We start from the raw sequence: 17,526 nt of genomic DNA, 5'->3' as shown, positions 1-17,526 counted from the left end.
CAACCCAATAGGAAACATTTTTGGGTTGAAAACAGAAAACCTTGAAAAGTCAAAGTCCGTTTGGTGTTGAGGAGCCTTACAGTGCTAGCAACTTGTAGCTAATGTTTCTAGAGGCTAGGAAATTCACCATCATGCAATCAAGTATCAAGTGTGATGGAAGAAACCACAACAGTTTGTAAATACTACAATTTTATTCATTCTAAAATGATGTTATTCCACAGATAGGTGATGAGATTAATGGTTTCAAGTAATAGTGACGCTGAGCTTCAAGGTCCGCCAGGAGACGGGGTCAAAGAAATGACCAATGTGAAGTCCAGAAAATTGAAACACAAAACTTCTAGAAAATGGGACATCTAAAAGTGTTAGTGGATGATGAATAAACTTGCCTAACAACGAAACAAAAATACATCTTAATTTTGTGCAAGCTTAATGTGAAAGAACTGGATTAATTAATGTAGTCAACTGTAAGAAATGGTGATTTTGAAAACGGATTTCAATGCAAAACGTCTCTGAAACAGCAGAAAAACTGGACATGAAATTACAATTTGGATAAATAAAAATATTCTTCATCAATGCTTAGAAATTTAATATTTTTGGAACAATAAAAAAGGGGAAGAAAAGTCATCTTTGTTCAAATCTAGATGTGATTTTAAGACTTTATTAAGCTCTGATACTAAAAGCACATACAAGGCGATGAGTGGCAACGGACTTTTTTTTTAACGCCAGTGAAGGACAATGAAAGTTCTGTGCAGGAGTTCTTGATCAGCAAGAATTCCAGTCGGTGGTTCAAAACTATTTAACGTCCATTAGTTTCTCTCTATCAACAGAAGAGTTTAAATCTACAGCTACTTCCACGGTACAGTAGAGGACATAAAAATAGACAAAAGATACGGCAAAAACAAACACTGACAACTACATGAAGAAAAAAACAACAACAGAAGTTATTAGGATTAGGATTCCTCTCGAATGGGAGTGCAGCCAGAGAAGAAACTGTTCTGGAAGCTGGTCAGGAGTCGCTTCTTCTTCTTGAGGAAGCTGACCGTCGTTCTGTCCTCGTTATCCTCTTCCTCGCCTTCCTCCTCCTCTGTCAAGGCGGGTTTCCTTAGCAACTTCAGCTCAGCGGTGCCTTGGCCCATGTCTCCAATTTCCTTCAGCACCTACAAAGTGTTTTTTTTTTATAAAGTTCATTAGGAATAAAAAAACATTCACAGCATTGAACAGATTAGTTTGTGTGAAGTTAAATGACCTTCCTACTCAAATTAAATGCTTAAACACAATATAAGTAATCATTTGACTTTCTGTAGAGTCTTGTCAAAGTGTATTACAAAACTGTGCAGAAAAAATATCGAGCACTTTATAACGAATCAAGTTCCGTGCAAATCTCAAAAACATCTTATCGAAGTTTAAACATTTTGAAGGATTTCAAGCACATGCATGAACAGAGCTTCTGTTTGCGACTCCGGGAAAATGCTGTGCCCGTGTCCATCGTTACCTTTTTAGTTGGGGTGCAAGATGGAGGCTTGAAGAAGGTGGCGTTGTCGGGGCTGTCGCAGGACGGGTCCTGCAGGGACACAGAGTCTCTAGAAGCGCCGTCTGCGATGCTTCCGTCCTGAAACGGAGATCAGAGGTCATCGTTTTTCATCGTTAGAAAGGTATTTGATTTTAGGTTTGCTTTTTTTGGGACTGATCAAAATGAAGCGGTTCTGCTGCAAGGTAAACAAATAAAAAGCTGTGCAGCATTGTCACTTGTTCCATTATTAAATCTATTACACGTCACAGATGTGTTTCAATGCATTTCCTGTTTTCCTGAAAATGTGAAATCTTTCCTGTATGCTTGGTTTTTGGGGTGCAACATAAAGAGCACTTTCTTCAAATCAAATGAAACTTGTGTCAAACGTTTGTGCAGCAAAAAAAATTTGTATGTGCCGCCATCATTTTAATAATAATAAATATTTCCACAGGTCAAAAATCAACCAGTTTCCATCCCCACGTCTACAACATTAAACACATTGACTGCGCTACAAAGTTTTTAGCTGCACAAACATGCAGGAAAAAAAAAAAATATGAATTTTGTTTGATTATGTAAATGTGTAGGGGCAGGTTGAACTCTGGAAAAGTTTTGGTTTTAAATGCTAAAAATTATGACGGCACAAATGAAAATTTTTGCCACACAAACCAGCAAAAAAGTAGCACGGTTGATTGTATTTTATTAGTTAATAGTGTTAATATGGATAAGCTGGTTGACCTTAGAAGACCTCTGGAAAAACTTGCCTTTAAAACGATGGCGGCACAAACAGAAAACGTTTGACACCATTTTCATTCAACTTGAGGTCACAGTTGGACTCTGGAGTGGCAGGAACTCACCGCGGCCGCCGCCTGGCTGTCCAGGTTTCGACACTTCTCGTGATCACACTGGCAGTTCTCGCCGCACGTCATCTTCCCTTTGCGACACCTGCACTGCTTGTTGCTGCAGCGACCTTTGCACGCACACTGAACAAAGGCACAGAATTTGGCGTTAACGCTTTTCTGACTCAGAGCTCAACTTTAGGAACTACCGGACTGGTTTATTGGATTAAAGCAGTGCTAGGCGAGAGCTGGTGTGCTTTCTTTCTGGTTTATTGATGAAGGTTGCAAGCCTGAGTTGTAGTCCACAGAAAGGTTGCATCATATGAAGAAATGATGTCATAAACCCAGGATTTCTATCAATTCCACTGAGTTCAATGTAAGAATTTTTAAAGGTTTCAATTTAAGACCTGAGCAAATCATAAAAACAACTTTGCTAACTTAATAGCCAACACAGTTAATAATTATGTGAAATCAGATAATGAAAGGAACTGCAAAGAAGCTGCAAAAAGCCAGGAGCAGAACTCTGCCTACAGGCGTGAATGTTTGGTATTCTGAACCGGACACATTTCAAGAAAAGTGGGAGCAGGAGGAGCTAAAAGCCACAAAAACATGGAAATTTCCCTTTTCGTTAAACTAAATGTGTGTTATATTAAAATGGAAAGTAAACTCATCAAAATATTTGGTGGATGCGAGCAAATCAAGTTGTGATGTGGCAACTAATTTAGTTACAATAAAAAGAGAAATAAGCCAACAGAAATTAGGCATAAGATTAAAATCTAAATTCTAACCATTTTTACATATTTATCCAGATATGGACACACTGCTACTGACACTTTTCATTTCTTTCTCTTTTTTTTTTTGTATTTAGCAGAATTTTGAGAAGCTGATTTTTTTTAAAAAAAGTAAGTATCTTGGTTTTCATTTTTATTTAGCGTTTCCCACATCGTGAATCCCGTCTCCGTTTTGGAGAACTCAGGTTGGTCTTACCCCGGTTAGTTTGGGTTTCTTGGAGGCCCTCGGTCCCTTCTCGGCATTCTCGGGAAGCCACTCGTCCACTTCGCCCTCGTCCTCTTCCTCGCTGGGGGACAGCAGCTCCGTCACGTTGATGGTTGTGTTCAGAGCTGCCTTAGCGGTGGTGAGCCTCTTCTGTTTGGGCTTTCGGGAGAACACAAAGTAAACAGAATCAAATTGGGATTACAAGTTGTGAGTCTAAACACTGAGCCAGCTGCAGTCATGAGGCAAGATGCCGGAATATCTGGGAACTCAGGTGGGGCTGGGAAAACTTCAAAATGGCAAAAACATCTTAAAAAAAACTTACTTTTGGAGGAACGTACTCGAATGAGTCGTTTAGGCTCATTTCATTCTTGATGGCAGGTGCAAGAACTTTCTTCTCACTTGCCAAGTGGAGCAACGAGAGTTTCTATGGTGGGAAAAAAAAAAGTTTTTTAAAGCCTCGTTAGATTAGGGGGGGAACAACTCCTGCTAGCTGCCTTTGGGATTTCATCCCCGTTCAGCTCGCTGCCTGTCACGCTTTCACGAAATCCATTTCACCTCAGGCAACAAAAGTAATAAAGCCACCTTGTTTTCTTTTTAATTGATTATTTTACTGTACATTTCCTCAATATAATTTAGATTTGTCAAATTATCTTTTTGGCTTAAGACACAGCCAAAACTACAAATGCAAGAACACATGAAACATCTGCAATTATCAACTCGTATGGACAAATGTGAGTTTTCACCAACTTTTACTATTTTCTTTATTATGTTTCATTATTAAAACATCATCACTGACATTTCAGATGTAGCCAGAAGGGTTTCTAATCCAAGCAGATGATTTCTCTCAATCATTTTAAAATCAAAATACATCAAAGTTTGTCATATTTTTCCCCCCCAAACAGTAAAAATCCAAAGCGCAGAGCAAACATTTCCAAAGTGAAAGTGAACAAGTCCAGGCTTTCTAGGTTTACCGTAGACCCACCATGATAAGTGCAAAAAAGCTAGCTAGCTAGCAAGGGCATGCTAGCAGCTAGTTAGCGGTAGCCTCAACCGCCTGTAGTCACGGAGCGTAATGAAGATGTCTGCGTGCGACAGAAAAGTCCCACGAGAAAAATAAACTAAGTAGAATATACTGGACAAAATAGTTTTACCACCACAAAATTCAAGACCTGCAATTAATGTATTTAAGGCTGACTTACCTTTTTATAATGATTTCAAGACATTTTTAAGACCTTAAATTAGATGCATTCATTTAAGACTTTTTAAGAATGTGCGACCACCCTATATAATATTTTGAAAGTTAATTTATCATTTCAGAAATGGCCCATTAATGAATAATAAATAAAGGTAGTTCTTTACTTTCTGTTTAATTTATTTACAAGTTAGTAAAAAGGTGTCAAATATAAATGAGATTGATTAATATTTTAAAACGATATCATTATTTCAGTTGATTAGTTTCCACCTTTAACAAATGTGTCAAAATCTCTGATTGATAAGAAATTAGCCAAGACGAAACCAAGTAAAACTAAAATGTTTAGAACATCATGAAAAATCTCAATACTGTTAATTGACACTCATATTATAGAAATTCATTACACATAATAAAGGCTTGAAATATTTCAAGAATTTATTTCTTGTTATTCTGATTATTATGGCTTACAGATGATAAAATGTCTCAAAACGTTTAAATATTGTGAAAGTTACACCAAATTCATGAAAAGTTGAGTGGAAGGAAAAAGTGTGGCATTTCCTTCTCATTGGTCAATGAGAAGGAAATAATTCAGGCTTTAGATCCACTTTAATTGATTTTCTCTAGCAATCCGAGTATAAAAGTGAAATTATTTTAAAATAATCTAATGTAGTATCAATCTACCGTACAAACTTTAAAAAAAAAAAAAAAAAAAGATTAGGGATGTTACCTCTCTGTACTGCTCGTTCTGCTCCATTAGTTTCTGGTTCTGTTCGCTTAATGTTCGTAACTTTGCGAGCTCTTCCTCCTAAAAACAATACAAACTTAAATACTTCATCAGAAGACACTTGCGAAACATTTAAAAAAAGTAAAACGATAAAATAAAATAAATAACAGACATTAGATGTTGAATAAACAAACCTGGACTTTGAGGCGCTGGAGAAGCTCTCTCTCTTTTGAGCTCGTCTCCTCTTCCTGCTTCGCTTCTTCCGACTCCTCGCATATGGGTTTGTTCTGCAGCTGGTTGAGGAGGTAAAGAACCTGCAGAGAAAACAAACAGAAAGGGTTCGACGGACAGCGCCGGGAAAAACGCTCCTGTCTGAGGAGTTGTTTTTTATTTTTCCCCTCACAGATGCATCACCTTCTCTTGGTGCCTCTGCTCCAGTTCCACCAGCTGCTGCTGATGCTCCATGTCCATGGTGCACATCACGTTCCGCTCATCGGCCAGCATCTTTCTTAAATCCTGGGCGTTTCCCTTCTCCTGTTTCAGCTCGCTCTCCAACTTGGAGTAGGCCGCTTTAGCCGACACCAGCTGGGAATGAAAGTTGTCGGTGACGTTTGTGTATGAAATGCATTCAAGTTTAATTAGCTTTATTTTTAGTTTTTACCTCGGCCATTAGAACCCGAACCGCACTCTTTGCGTCCACTATGCTGGTGAGGCCGTCGACTCGTTGTTTTAAACGCCCCTCGCCGTCGGCGACGAGGACTTTCTGCTGGAGGTCAGCGATCTGAGCGTTTCTGTGAGGAATCAAACCATTTAGCACATCTTTTCACATTGTTTTATAACATTGTTTTGCTGCCAATATCAGATGTTCACAAGTTATTTCTTGAAAGTCCAAGTCAAGTCTCAGTCCCACAACAGTCATATTTCTGCTGTTTTATGGTTTGCATAAAACACTGGATTGTGATGCCTAAGAAATGACTATTAGCTTAAAATCTTCTTATAAACATCAACTTATTAGTGGATGCAGCAGTAAGCGTCTGCTATATTTTACTCAGAAAAGGAAAATGAGGGCTGTGAAGTAAAAATAAAAACCCTGCCTTTTGCTAGCGATATATGAATAAAAACTAAATCAAACTTAAAGACAATTTCAATTTAACAACAATTCCAACATGAAAAGCTCTACAGTAACAACTTTTGTTTCTTAATGTAATCTGGTGTTACTACAAATATGATTTTGAACGGTGGCGCCGCCATGTTTGTGATAGTTAGCATGCAGTATTTGTGTCACTTAGCGCTACGTTAGCACTAGGTAAAGAGAAATTAATAACCCAAAGCAGGCAGGCCATTAGCCAGATAAGAGATTATAAACAAAGCATTAAAAAACCCATTAAAAATAAAGTCATGTTCATAAGTTTTAAAACTGCGAGTCGAGTCTGAAGTATATGTGATTTAAGTGCTATTGCACACTGGCTGTAAGTGGACGGTTTTATTTACCTCAGGCCCATTTCTGTCTCCAGGTTCTCCACCTGCTTGGACAGCGGGGTCTCCAGCGCCCCGTGGGTCTCCAACTCAGAGATGATCAGAGTCCGACGCTGCATTAAAATATCCCACAAAACAAAGGAGTCAAGATCTTTCCCTTTTCCTGGATTTCTTTTACATTTTTAGGCACTCCAGCACAAGTGTCTCCACCTACTCTGATTTTAGGAGCAGGTCTCTCCCCGGCCTCTATCTGCTGTTTGAGGTTGTTGATCTCCTGAGCCAGGACCTTCCTGTCGTCCAGCAGGTCGTTGAGGTGGCGGCGCGCCTCCTCCGTGCTCACCATCACCTCCACCTCGTTCAGCAGCCACGTCTGACGCAGGGAGAGCCGCAACTTTAAGTCAAACTCTTTCATGAATAAGTGTTTATTTAGTGAAACAGAAACCTGGTCAGCTACCTTGACTCTCGCAGCAGCTCCCTCCAGGCCTCGGTTATGGCCATCTTTGCGTTTCTCTGCAGCTTCGCTTCTCTTCAGCAAGGCATCTTTCAGTCTTTTGTTAGCAGCTGCTGCCTGTGACGAAATGACAAGTGGGTTAATGTGCTGTGGAGCAGCACAACAAAAGTAAGCAACACAACAACAGAAGAAGAAACCAACCTCCTCAGTTTTACGCCGCAGGACGTTGGCTTGTTTCTGGAAATCTCTCTCCAGTTTAAGCAGCTCGTACTGCCGTTTACGATCCTGTAACACGATTGTGGAATAAAAAGCAAACATATGAGGATGGCCTCTTCTCTCCAGCTTCTCAAAATGACTTTCATTTGTTCCAGACCTTCTCCTTCAGCTGCAGGACCTCCCTGTCCTTCTTGTTCTTCCACTGCCTGTGTTTCTCAGCATCTTCTCTCATCTGCTTCATCAGCTGTATTCGCTGCGACTTCATAGCCTGGAAGAGAAAACACCAGGTTATTTCAGTTTGTGATCATGTAACTTCAATGTAATAAGTTCAGCTTTCCCCTCAGAAAACCTGATAAGGCCATCATTAAAAGTTGACAGGAAATAAATATCAATTATTTGAACTTCAAATAAATCCTTAAGTAATGAGCCATTGGACCTTAAAACTCACATTTAAAAGCAAATAAATTAAAAGAAATTATAACAAATATTTACAATAAGTATTTGTAAGCTTAACTAAGTATCCTGGGAGTTCAAAATTTGGATATTTATTGTATTAAATTATCTTCTACTTTGCTAAATCCTATGGTTTGGTGCAATATTTTCATTTCCTGGTTGTGATTGGTTACTAATCCAAGCCTAACCAAAATTTGCAAGGTACACTCCGATTGGATGAAAATGACGCTTAAACTTTGTGACATTTAAAGCGCGTGTCAGAACATGTATTAAGCAGAAGACATAAATGCACGCCATTTACGTCTTTACTTCACAGCCCTCATTTGTTCACTGAGCGCTCAACGTAAAAAAAATTTTTTTTAAAACGCGACTATCCACCTTATTCCTGGGAGGCTTACTGGGGAAGTAAGACCCATAGTCGTTTCCCCAGTAAGCCTCCCTGGAATAAGGTGGATACCTCAGCCGTTATTGTACCTCAGCGTGAGTCGAGGGTTTTATACTTGACGCCCACTTTGGTACAGCTCAAGCCGCCATACTACCGAGGCCAACGTGCGGTGGCGAGGACGACACGTTTGCAACTGCGCAGACCAGTTTGCTATTGCGGTTTCTGTTGTATAAAAAAATTATTTAGGACCGTCACGCGGCTTGGTACAGTCGTATACGCAGCTGTACCGAGTCCGGCTCCCGTCCTCGGTTCTTTTACCACAAGTCTTCCCTCCTTCCTGTCTGATAACTGTTAAATAAAACGTCACTAGTGCAAAAAAAGCTAGTGCTGGCCTGAGGGGGCAAGTGAAGTTAGACGGCAGCCAGGTTTATTATCCACTGGGGAAAACACAGAGATAACAGTAATATTTACAACCAACTACTACTTGTTTTTAATTTAAAAGTAAAGATTGGGCATCTTAAGTTTTACAGATCACTTCAAGTTAACATATGTTTTAAAAAGACCAATTACCTGTATCTCCTGCATCAGCTTGCTGACTTTCTGAACAGAGGATTCCTTGAGTTTCAACAGCTTCGACTGATCAAGTAGCTTCTTCTTCATATCTACAAGCTGTGCTTCTAGCTCCTGTAGTCTCCTCCTCCGCTGCTCGCTGAGTCTACAATAAGTTCATGGATATCAGAAGTCAATGGAAACATCATTTTGTACTTGTACGATTTTAAATCAGATCACTGCTACAGGGAGGATAAAGTTGTCATACTTTGCCTGGTTGGTGTCTTTCTTGGCTGACTGAAGAGCCAAAACCAGTTCCTCTTTTTCCTTTTGCAGAGAATCGACGGCCGACTGCATAGTTTGGACGTTTCTCTGGGGATCAAGTCGATCTGAATGAATGACCTGGACAAACTAACACTGAGCTCTTTTGCTCTTCTTGTCGTCTTACGTGGTGCTCTGACTGCATGGGCTCCAGCTGGCTGTCGTTCTCGCACATTTTCCTCACGTAAGCTTCCTTCAAACTCAACACGTTGTTCAGCTCTATGAGCTCTTTGGAGAGCTGGGCTTGTCTCAGAGCATGGTTGGCTGTGAAAGCCTCCGGGTAATCCTTTGCAGACGCGGGGGACAAAAAACAAACACAAAAAACGTTAGAAAGCGTATATGTGTTGTTTAAAACAATTTCATGCTTTCACAACAAACCATCTAAAGTCATCTAATTGCACAGAAACCGTACTGATGCAGACTGCTCAGGTGGATTTTTGCTGCCGCCCGCTGCCCCCTCTGGTACTTCCTCTCTCGCAGACATGGCGTCAATGGAGGCAGATATGCAGACGCTCTCGTTCTTACAAAGCAAACACATAGCAAAGAAAAAACGGAACAATGAACACCTGTAGTGTCAGCCAAGACAATTACATTCACTATAACAGAGGTGTGGGGCGACAATTCTGATAGACAAAATTGTTTTTCGTTAACGATAACATTTTATCGTTGACGATAATGATCATTTTAAAAAAAGACATGGCAAAACTATATGATGACTAAAACGAAACGAAAATGTTAGTATGTAACTAAATGTATGGCAAAGAGAATATTTTTTGGCTCTTTTGGAAGTAAAGACTTTGTCGACTAAAAACAATCACGTAGAAACGACTAAAACTAAGACGCATTTTTGAGAGAGAGAGAAAAAAAACTAAGACTAAAACTAAAATGGCTGCCAAAAGCAACAATGCTTTCACACTGCGTTTATCAAATTCATAGATGGACATTTTCCCTATCACATCAACTGCAGCAGCTGCAAAAGCTGTTGGCGTCATTCTGATGAAAGCTGGTTCATTTACCTTGAGCTCCAAGATGAGCTCTTGTAAGTTCTTCATCACCTCCACATTTTCCTTTAACTCCTGGTCCTCCAATGACTGCAGCACTTTCTGAAGGTCGACAGCACAGCTGAAAGAAATAAAGAGTTTAAAACCGTTGAACTTAAAAGGGCATATTTAGTAGGACACTAATTATGCTTCTAATTGGTTTAAAAACAAGAAGCAAACTTGATGAAGCAACCTATTTTTTTTTTAGAAAGTTATTAGTGAAGTCTTTATATTTTGAAATGTTTATTTTTCCCATATATATCCAGAACAGGAAACAACTGCAATCAGACCATTTTGAAAACTTACGCTGCATGGCGCTGAAGCTGCTCCAGTTTGCTTTGCAGTTTCTCATTAGTTTGTTCCGTCTGAAAACGAAACAAAACAGTCGACAGTGAAGTTGAGAACCTAAAATGTTTACTTTAGTTTGGAATAAACCAATAATCCCCCCTATTGATCCATTTGAAACTTTATAAATATCATTTCGGAGATAATTCTGGTCCCACTTACCATGATGATCTTCTCAAACATGAGGGCTGTCTGTCCCACCGCCTCGCTCAGCTCTCGGCACAGCTTGCTGTTCTCGTCCTGCAGAGTGCGGTTCTTCTCCAGCAGCTTGCCCACGTCCTCAGCTGAACTGGGCCTGGAACAGAGAGCCGTGACCAAGACGTCGCGCGTGTTTTTCTGACTGGATTTATTAACTCATCCTCCCGGTTTGACCCCCGACCTCTTACCCGGAGAGCACAGGAGCGACTCCACCTCGCGCGTGCAGAAGCATCACCTGCAGCTCTTGAACCTGGAAAGGAAAAGATTCTTTAGGCTTTCACTTGTTCACTACTTCCAGAATCAGGTTTTGCATCTTGGAAAATACAGGAAAAAAAAACAAACCACAAAATAGTTACAAAGAAAGTCATGCTGCCAGATAAATAGATTTCCAACTAAATTAGAGTAACTAGTAACGATTCTTCAAACATAACATGTATATGGAGCGTTCAGCTTCATATTGATTTTTTTTTTTTTTAAATACCTGCTGTTTCAGTCGGCTCATTTCTGCTGCTCTGGGGTCGACGTTAACAATGGGTTTATTCTTAATCTTGCGCGCTCTGTCGGCGTAGCGCAGCGTGTTGATGGTTTCCTCCATGTTGGAGTCTGCAGGACTGACGCATGCAATCATCAGAGTGTGGCTGTTTCCTCCGAGAGAATCTGAAGGAAAGAAACAACGCATACAAGAACTGATTTTTTTTTTTTTTAATGGAAAAAGCAATTAGAGTGCATCGCATTTCTGAACTGCATTGTTTTTGGAAAACAGCCTTCATCCTTTTATTAATTAAAACGCAGAAGAACCTGCATGAAATGCTTTCAGAAAACAAGTTTGGGGGGGGAAAAAAAGGGATTATTTTTGTTAGAGAGAGAAAAAAAGCGGCATTTATCCCTGATCTAATGACCAGCAGGACTTTTGAACATTTAAATCAAAGCCTACCCTGCAGCAGACGGGTGAGCTTGGAGTCTCTGTAGGGAACAAAGGTGTTTTTCTTGCTTTCATCACCCAAAGCACTGATCACATTACCCAGACACAAGAGGCCGCGGTTGATGCTGATTCCTGTGGATAAAAATAAACAGAGTCACAAGACAAGTGCTCCAAGAAAAGTTGTAGTTTTAAACACTGGAAGACGCCGCATTAAATAGCATGCAAATAGTTAGACATCCCCGGCTTACAATGTTTGCTCGGAGTAATAAATAAAAACAAAAGAGTGTTTTGTTTTTTTTCTAACTGCTCCAAAGCAAAAGAAAACAAAGAAAACATTTTTTCCAATAAAACTGTAAGCTATCTGAAAACCTTTTTACAAAAATGAGTGAGGGAGATGTATAAAAATAAATAAATAAGTAAAAAGGTATTGTGATTACCTTCTTTTAAACGGTCTCCCTCTGCTTTGGTTTTCTTCTGTCTCTCTGAACCCGCCAGATCGACAAGGTGCAGCTTTGAAACAATCGAATCCACTCTGCAGCAGAAGTTTGCATAGATTGTCTTAATTGGGCTAATGTTTGCTCAAATTATTTTCTTGCTGGAAAATTATTATAAAATTTTTTTTCAACAATAGTTTGAGGAGGTTGACGCGTCAGAATCACAATAAACAGTAGGTGAAACATTAATTTTTGTACTGTTGAAGTTTTTGCAATTAATTGCGTGTTCGGATAAATAAAGTCTATTGTTTGTGTCATAATGGGTGAAAGAAATGCTGATGAGAACAGACTCTGAAGTCCAAAACATATTTTATGTAGAACAATCTTGAAATCTTAAGAATTCACATTCTGTTCTATTCAATTTTGACCTTTTCTGCTCATTTTCCTTCAACATCAATCTGATATTCTGTATTTTTTGAATGAAAAATGCAGGATATAATTAAGCTGCATGTTTTAACTAATCATGCGGTATCAGTAAATAACCTTTTTTTTTTTAAATCTCTTTTCTGTTACCTTTTTTTTAATATTTGTGTTAATCCGAAAAAGTCTGTTGTCCTCAGCTCTAAAAAGATGACTTTGAGAACCACTTGTAACTTAAATAATCAATGTTTTATTATTATTTTCTTGCTTAAAATGAATAAATCGGTCAGGATCTAAATTTGTTTTCAGTTCCTGTCAATAGAGTGAAACTGTGGCGATTTTGCTGAACGTTTTAACAGAGTCGGGCCTAGTAGCAGATATTAAAGAAAATGTGTTTTAAAGAAAGAAAAAAAAAATCACACTGAGTAACTGAAAATGTGTGAAAAGCTGAGTATTGAAATTTGAATACATTTAAAGAAAAGTAATCAGAATCTTTAAGGGACACGTATATGCGGATATTATTCCACTGTAGTGTTGTAATGAGAGCATATTAATAAACTGTTTGTGGACATTGCTGAGAAGCTATTCGTATTTTTTTTTTTTTAAATTACATTAAATTAAATGAAAAAAAAAAAGAGAAGTGTAAGAAGCTGACTTGTCTGATCCTCTCCGCTGCTCCAGTGTGATCGTGAAAATGGCATGGGAGCGTGAAGAGGCCGCATTCATGGCCGTGGACCCCACTGTGCGCGCAGAGTTCCCGAGTTCCAGACAACCCACCATCTCCGGGGCGGTGAACACCTGCCGCTCAGTCAGCCCAACAATCTGGGGGCAAAAATTGTGTCATTTTCAAAAGTAAAACCAGAAAAGACTTAAAGACCCTTAAATATACACAGTATAGCATTACTGTGACGTCTCGCTGGCTGAAATACACTCACCTTAATGCCTTCTTTAGGGTCCTCCCGAATGCTAATGGCTGGTTTATCTTTAGAGGAACACAGCAAATCTAATATGTCTTCATTATATATCTGGGGGAAAAAAAAATTTAAAAAGCAATTACAAAACGCTTGACACAATACAAAATAAGACTGGGGGGTGATAATCTTAGAGTTTTTTCATACCAGATCTGATTTCAATCTTTTTTGTTTGTTTGTTTGTTTTGTTGTTTTAAAGAAATTGCAGAATCTACAAAATACAGAATTTTCCAAAACTGAAATCTTCAAATCTAAGAATCTGGTTAACAGCCAACCTCCAGATACGATACAGCCAGACAGAATTCAGAGTCTGCTCTCTTTTCTCTCTCCTCAAAGATCCTCCGAATGACTCGGGGGATAACTCCGACTGAAGGGTCGTTTTTCTGCGCCGATGTGTACGTTCCTCCCATCGAGTAGGTTTTTCCTGACCCCGTCTGTCCGTACGCCAAAACAGTGGCATGGTAGCCTTACAGAGAAAATGTTTGGCAGAATAAAACGTTTGCTCGCCCGACTTTGTTTTCCTAAAAACTGCTAATATAACCAGAATTGTATGCAGCTGATAGTACACTGCATTCAAAAATTAAGTGTGATAAAAATGCACATCGCCAAGCGGCCTTACCTTTGAAAAGTCCGCACAGTAACGGTGAGATGGCGGTGCCGAACACTTCCTCTTGTTCGGCAGCGGGGTCGAACACATAATCGTATGTGAATCCTTTCTCCGTGCCGACGATCACCTGAGGAAAAGACAAACACACTGTACAGAACTTCATCTTAATCCCATTATTCAAGTTTAATACAACCCGCCGCACCTGTGGCTCGTCAGGAATAAACGTGAGGCAGGACTGACATCCCTCGTTGATCTCTTTTGGCACCAGCGGGCGACATCTCAAGGCGACGCGCACCGGGATCAGCTTAGCGTCTTCATTCATCATGGTGAAAGATTCCGCTCAGCAGCTTCAAGACATTTAAAGAGCAAACATGCTGAAAAACATGGATGTGACTGAAGCAGATACAGTTTTACAGCACATTCACAAAGTGGAAAGTAGCTAACCCGATCTTAATGATGTGAAACTGAAACTGAGCCGCCAAACTATTAACATCTTTTTCTGGTATAATGGACATAATTTAGTCCATGTATTCAAATCCAGAAAAAGCGAAATAATTCTTTTTTAAAAAGAACATGTATAACAATAACATCTAACAACATTTTACCCACAATTGAACTTTTTTTTTTTTTTTAAGCACAATATTAACCAGATGAAGCTAAAACTAGTCCATTTGAGGAGTTTTGGGTAGAACATTTTACACACAAAGAAGATTTCTCATCTTAAATACAGAATATACATGTATATTTTGTACAGTTTTGGTTTAATTACTGCTCTGAATATGTTGTTTTTTCAGCAAGTGGGCCTTTCTTTCCAGACTGTATACTCCAGTTAACAGTTATTTGTTTACTAAATTAATGGAAGATTATTTCAATAATTGATTAATCACAATTAATCCGACTGATTGTTTGAAATCTAATCCCTTTATTTGATCAAATGTAGAGGGGAAATGAACATTAAATCCAAGCGGTTAATTATCCAGCACAGTCTTGTGGCATAAGTTAAGTTTCTCATGTTTTACCATAAAATCGCATGATATTATCAGTCGCTAGTCTTTTTGTTTTCCATCATTAATGAGGCCCACATTCTTCCTGAGCTTTAAGGATCTTGTTCACCAAAATCTCTCAGATGTGGAGATAAAGGAGAGTGGAAGACTGCGTATAAGGTTAAAATGGAGAGCTAAAAACAGACAAGTGACTTCAAGACAACATAGTAAAAACTGTCTCTGGCCACTTCAGAATGAGCTTTTTGATCTTAATATTATATCTTTATATAATATCTTTTTTCTTAATATGTGATTCATGTACAAAAAAAAAAAACCCTGTCACAATACATTACTGCACGGTATCACTCAGCTGACTCCATGTTTTACTTTTACACGTCAATACAAAAACTAGTTAGCGGACATAAACTGTGGGGTCTGGAGGCAGAGAATGACAATTAACTCATTTATTTATTTCTTTTACATTAATGTTATCGCACTGAGTTATTAATAAAACAGTCTGGGTTGCGCTGTCTGCTAACTATATACAGTCAACGTCAGCTTGAAGTTTAACAGCTAGCTGCAGTTATTAGCAAGACGTTGCCATTAACGTACCTTTTTCAAGTTTTACCCAGGACTTAGGACGATAACTGCATTCGGTAGCTCACGTTGACAGCGGATTACTGTCACATAAGACACGATAATGCCACCGTCCACCGTTTTAAACCCCGTTGATATTACAGAAAATTTCCCGTCACCAAAATGTAAGAAGAGTTCCTGCCCGCCACTTTCAAACGCGCAGCTCCGCCTCCTTATTTTTCTTCTGCACAAAACAGGAAACACACGAAAACAGCGCTACTGACCTCTACAGGGCAAAGACGAAAAATGCAGTACCACACTTAGATCATACAACTGTAACTTTTTTTTTTTTTTTTTTTTTTACTATTTATGGTATTTATGGTATCATCACAACATTACAATCTGACACGTTGTTTAAATAGACTATATCAGTGTTTCTCTAACACTTCAGTCAGACATCAAAGTGGAAATTAATACATAAGTATAATGTATATACCAAAGTCATCCGGCACTGCTTCATCTGTTGAAATTATGTTATTAATTTTCTCTCAAAAGTTGAAAAAGTTCAAAGTTTGTAGATGAAAACAATTATTAGTAAGACGCCTGAAACTTCTTTTTAGATCAGGGAAGACATTTAAGATATTTGAGAACACAACATTTTCTGGTATGATTGTTTTTAAGTTCCACAATTTTTTGAGGCAGGAAAACACTGACACTTCGCTGCTTTTTGGCATCTGTGCCAACATAGATAACCTCTAATGTATTTGAAATTTACAATGACTTCTCAAACCTCGACTGTATTGTCCTACAAATTTTAAAACTCTGACACATTGAATATCTTTGGCATCAGAATCACATCCAAGTCAAGCACCATGAAATTAATTTAAAACCTGTACTTAAGAGGATTTAGAGGAGAAAAAAGAACATAAAATGGCTGTCTTAAAAACATTTTAACAACTGTATAGGCCTATGTATAACCACATGATGTGATTATGGTAAGTAAGATGTAAATATAAAAGAATATATTAAAAAAAATCTTTTAGAACACTGATTGTTCTCTTCACTGCAGAACATGAAAAATACTGCAAATCGGTCCGAACGTCCAGTTACTTTATTGCAAACTGACAAGAAAATGGCAACAGTTTAAGCCTGAGTGCTGCAGCGATCAAAGATAAGCTCTCACGAGGCACCATGTGACTCTGTGACTGTCAGACAGACCCTGTCCATTCAAACGATGAAATGCCCAGGATGTTAAAAAGAAACAGAAGAAGAGGGACAGAAAGAAATCCAAGTGGGCGATATGACTTCCCGGTTGATGGGAGGAGTTCCTCGTCTGTGGTGGAAAATCACCAATTACTCCCGTCCTGGGTGGAAAAGAAAGGTCACTACAGTTGGAGCCAGAGGGTATAAGACAGCTGAGCTGATGACAAGGTGTATGCAAAGACAGACAGCTGGACGGACTGGACATCAGGAGAAGTCATTGCATGAACTCACGTTGCATTTTTCTACATCTAATTTGAATGAACAATTTCTGTAACACGATGCATTTTCACAATTGCGCAAAAAAATTCTTTTTGTGCGGACAAACCTCATCCCGTCAGTGCACAATTTGCAGGACAAATGAGCATGTTGTGAAACACACCAACGTTTATGGAGTTGAACGTCTTCAGTAGCTAGTGGGCAAAATGTGGACTCCATCACATAGCAACACAGAGACACACGTGCATATTTTTGGGATTGTGGGAGAAAATCCACACATGCAAATTTAGTCGATATGCTTTCTAGAATTTTTGTCACGACTCTTAATAAATATCTCTTAATAAGACTCTTAATAAGATAAGATTTATCTTATCTTATCTTATCTTATCTTATCTTATCTTATCTTATCTCCCACAGATTCATGAAGCTGATGTGCTGTCCT

The 17,526-nt window shown here is 38.8% G+C and overlaps 1 protein-coding gene across 1 annotated transcript; it reads right to left on the bottom strand.

Annotated features, from left to right (window-relative positions):
- Positions 1-642: 642 nt before the first annotated feature.
- On the bottom strand, positions 643-15,826 carry LOC102225792 (chromosome-associated kinesin KIF4-like). Its single transcript, XM_005800800.3, has 31 exons — positions 15,642-15,826; positions 14,249-14,393; positions 14,059-14,173; positions 13,715-13,905; positions 13,404-13,493; positions 13,124-13,290; positions 12,052-12,146; positions 11,627-11,746; positions 11,174-11,349; positions 10,881-10,942; positions 10,657-10,789; positions 10,456-10,514; positions 10,126-10,231; positions 9,522-9,629; positions 9,237-9,395; positions 9,057-9,160; positions 8,810-8,954; positions 7,559-7,669; positions 7,387-7,470; positions 7,189-7,302; positions 6,949-7,104; positions 6,750-6,847; positions 5,920-6,049; positions 5,673-5,843; positions 5,453-5,572; positions 5,262-5,339; positions 3,665-3,766; positions 3,334-3,501; positions 2,365-2,490; positions 1,493-1,609; positions 643-1,157 (listed from the first exon to the last, which is right to left on the bottom strand). The coding sequence occupies exons 2-31, from the start codon at positions 14,369-14,371 to the stop codon at positions 951-953; spliced, it is 3,735 nt and encodes a 1,244-aa protein (XP_005800857.1). The 5' UTR covers positions 14,372-14,393; positions 15,642-15,826; the 3' UTR covers positions 643-950.
- Positions 15,827-17,526: the final 1,700 nt, after the last annotated feature.

Source organism: Xiphophorus maculatus, chromosome 11 (genome assembly GCF_002775205.1).
Source record: "Xiphophorus maculatus strain JP 163 A chromosome 11, X_maculatus-5.0-male, whole genome shotgun sequence".
NCBI classification, from domain to species: Eukaryota; Metazoa; Chordata; class Actinopteri; order Cyprinodontiformes; family Poeciliidae; genus Xiphophorus; species Xiphophorus maculatus.
This window is presented reverse-complemented; position numbering and strand designations above follow the sequence as displayed.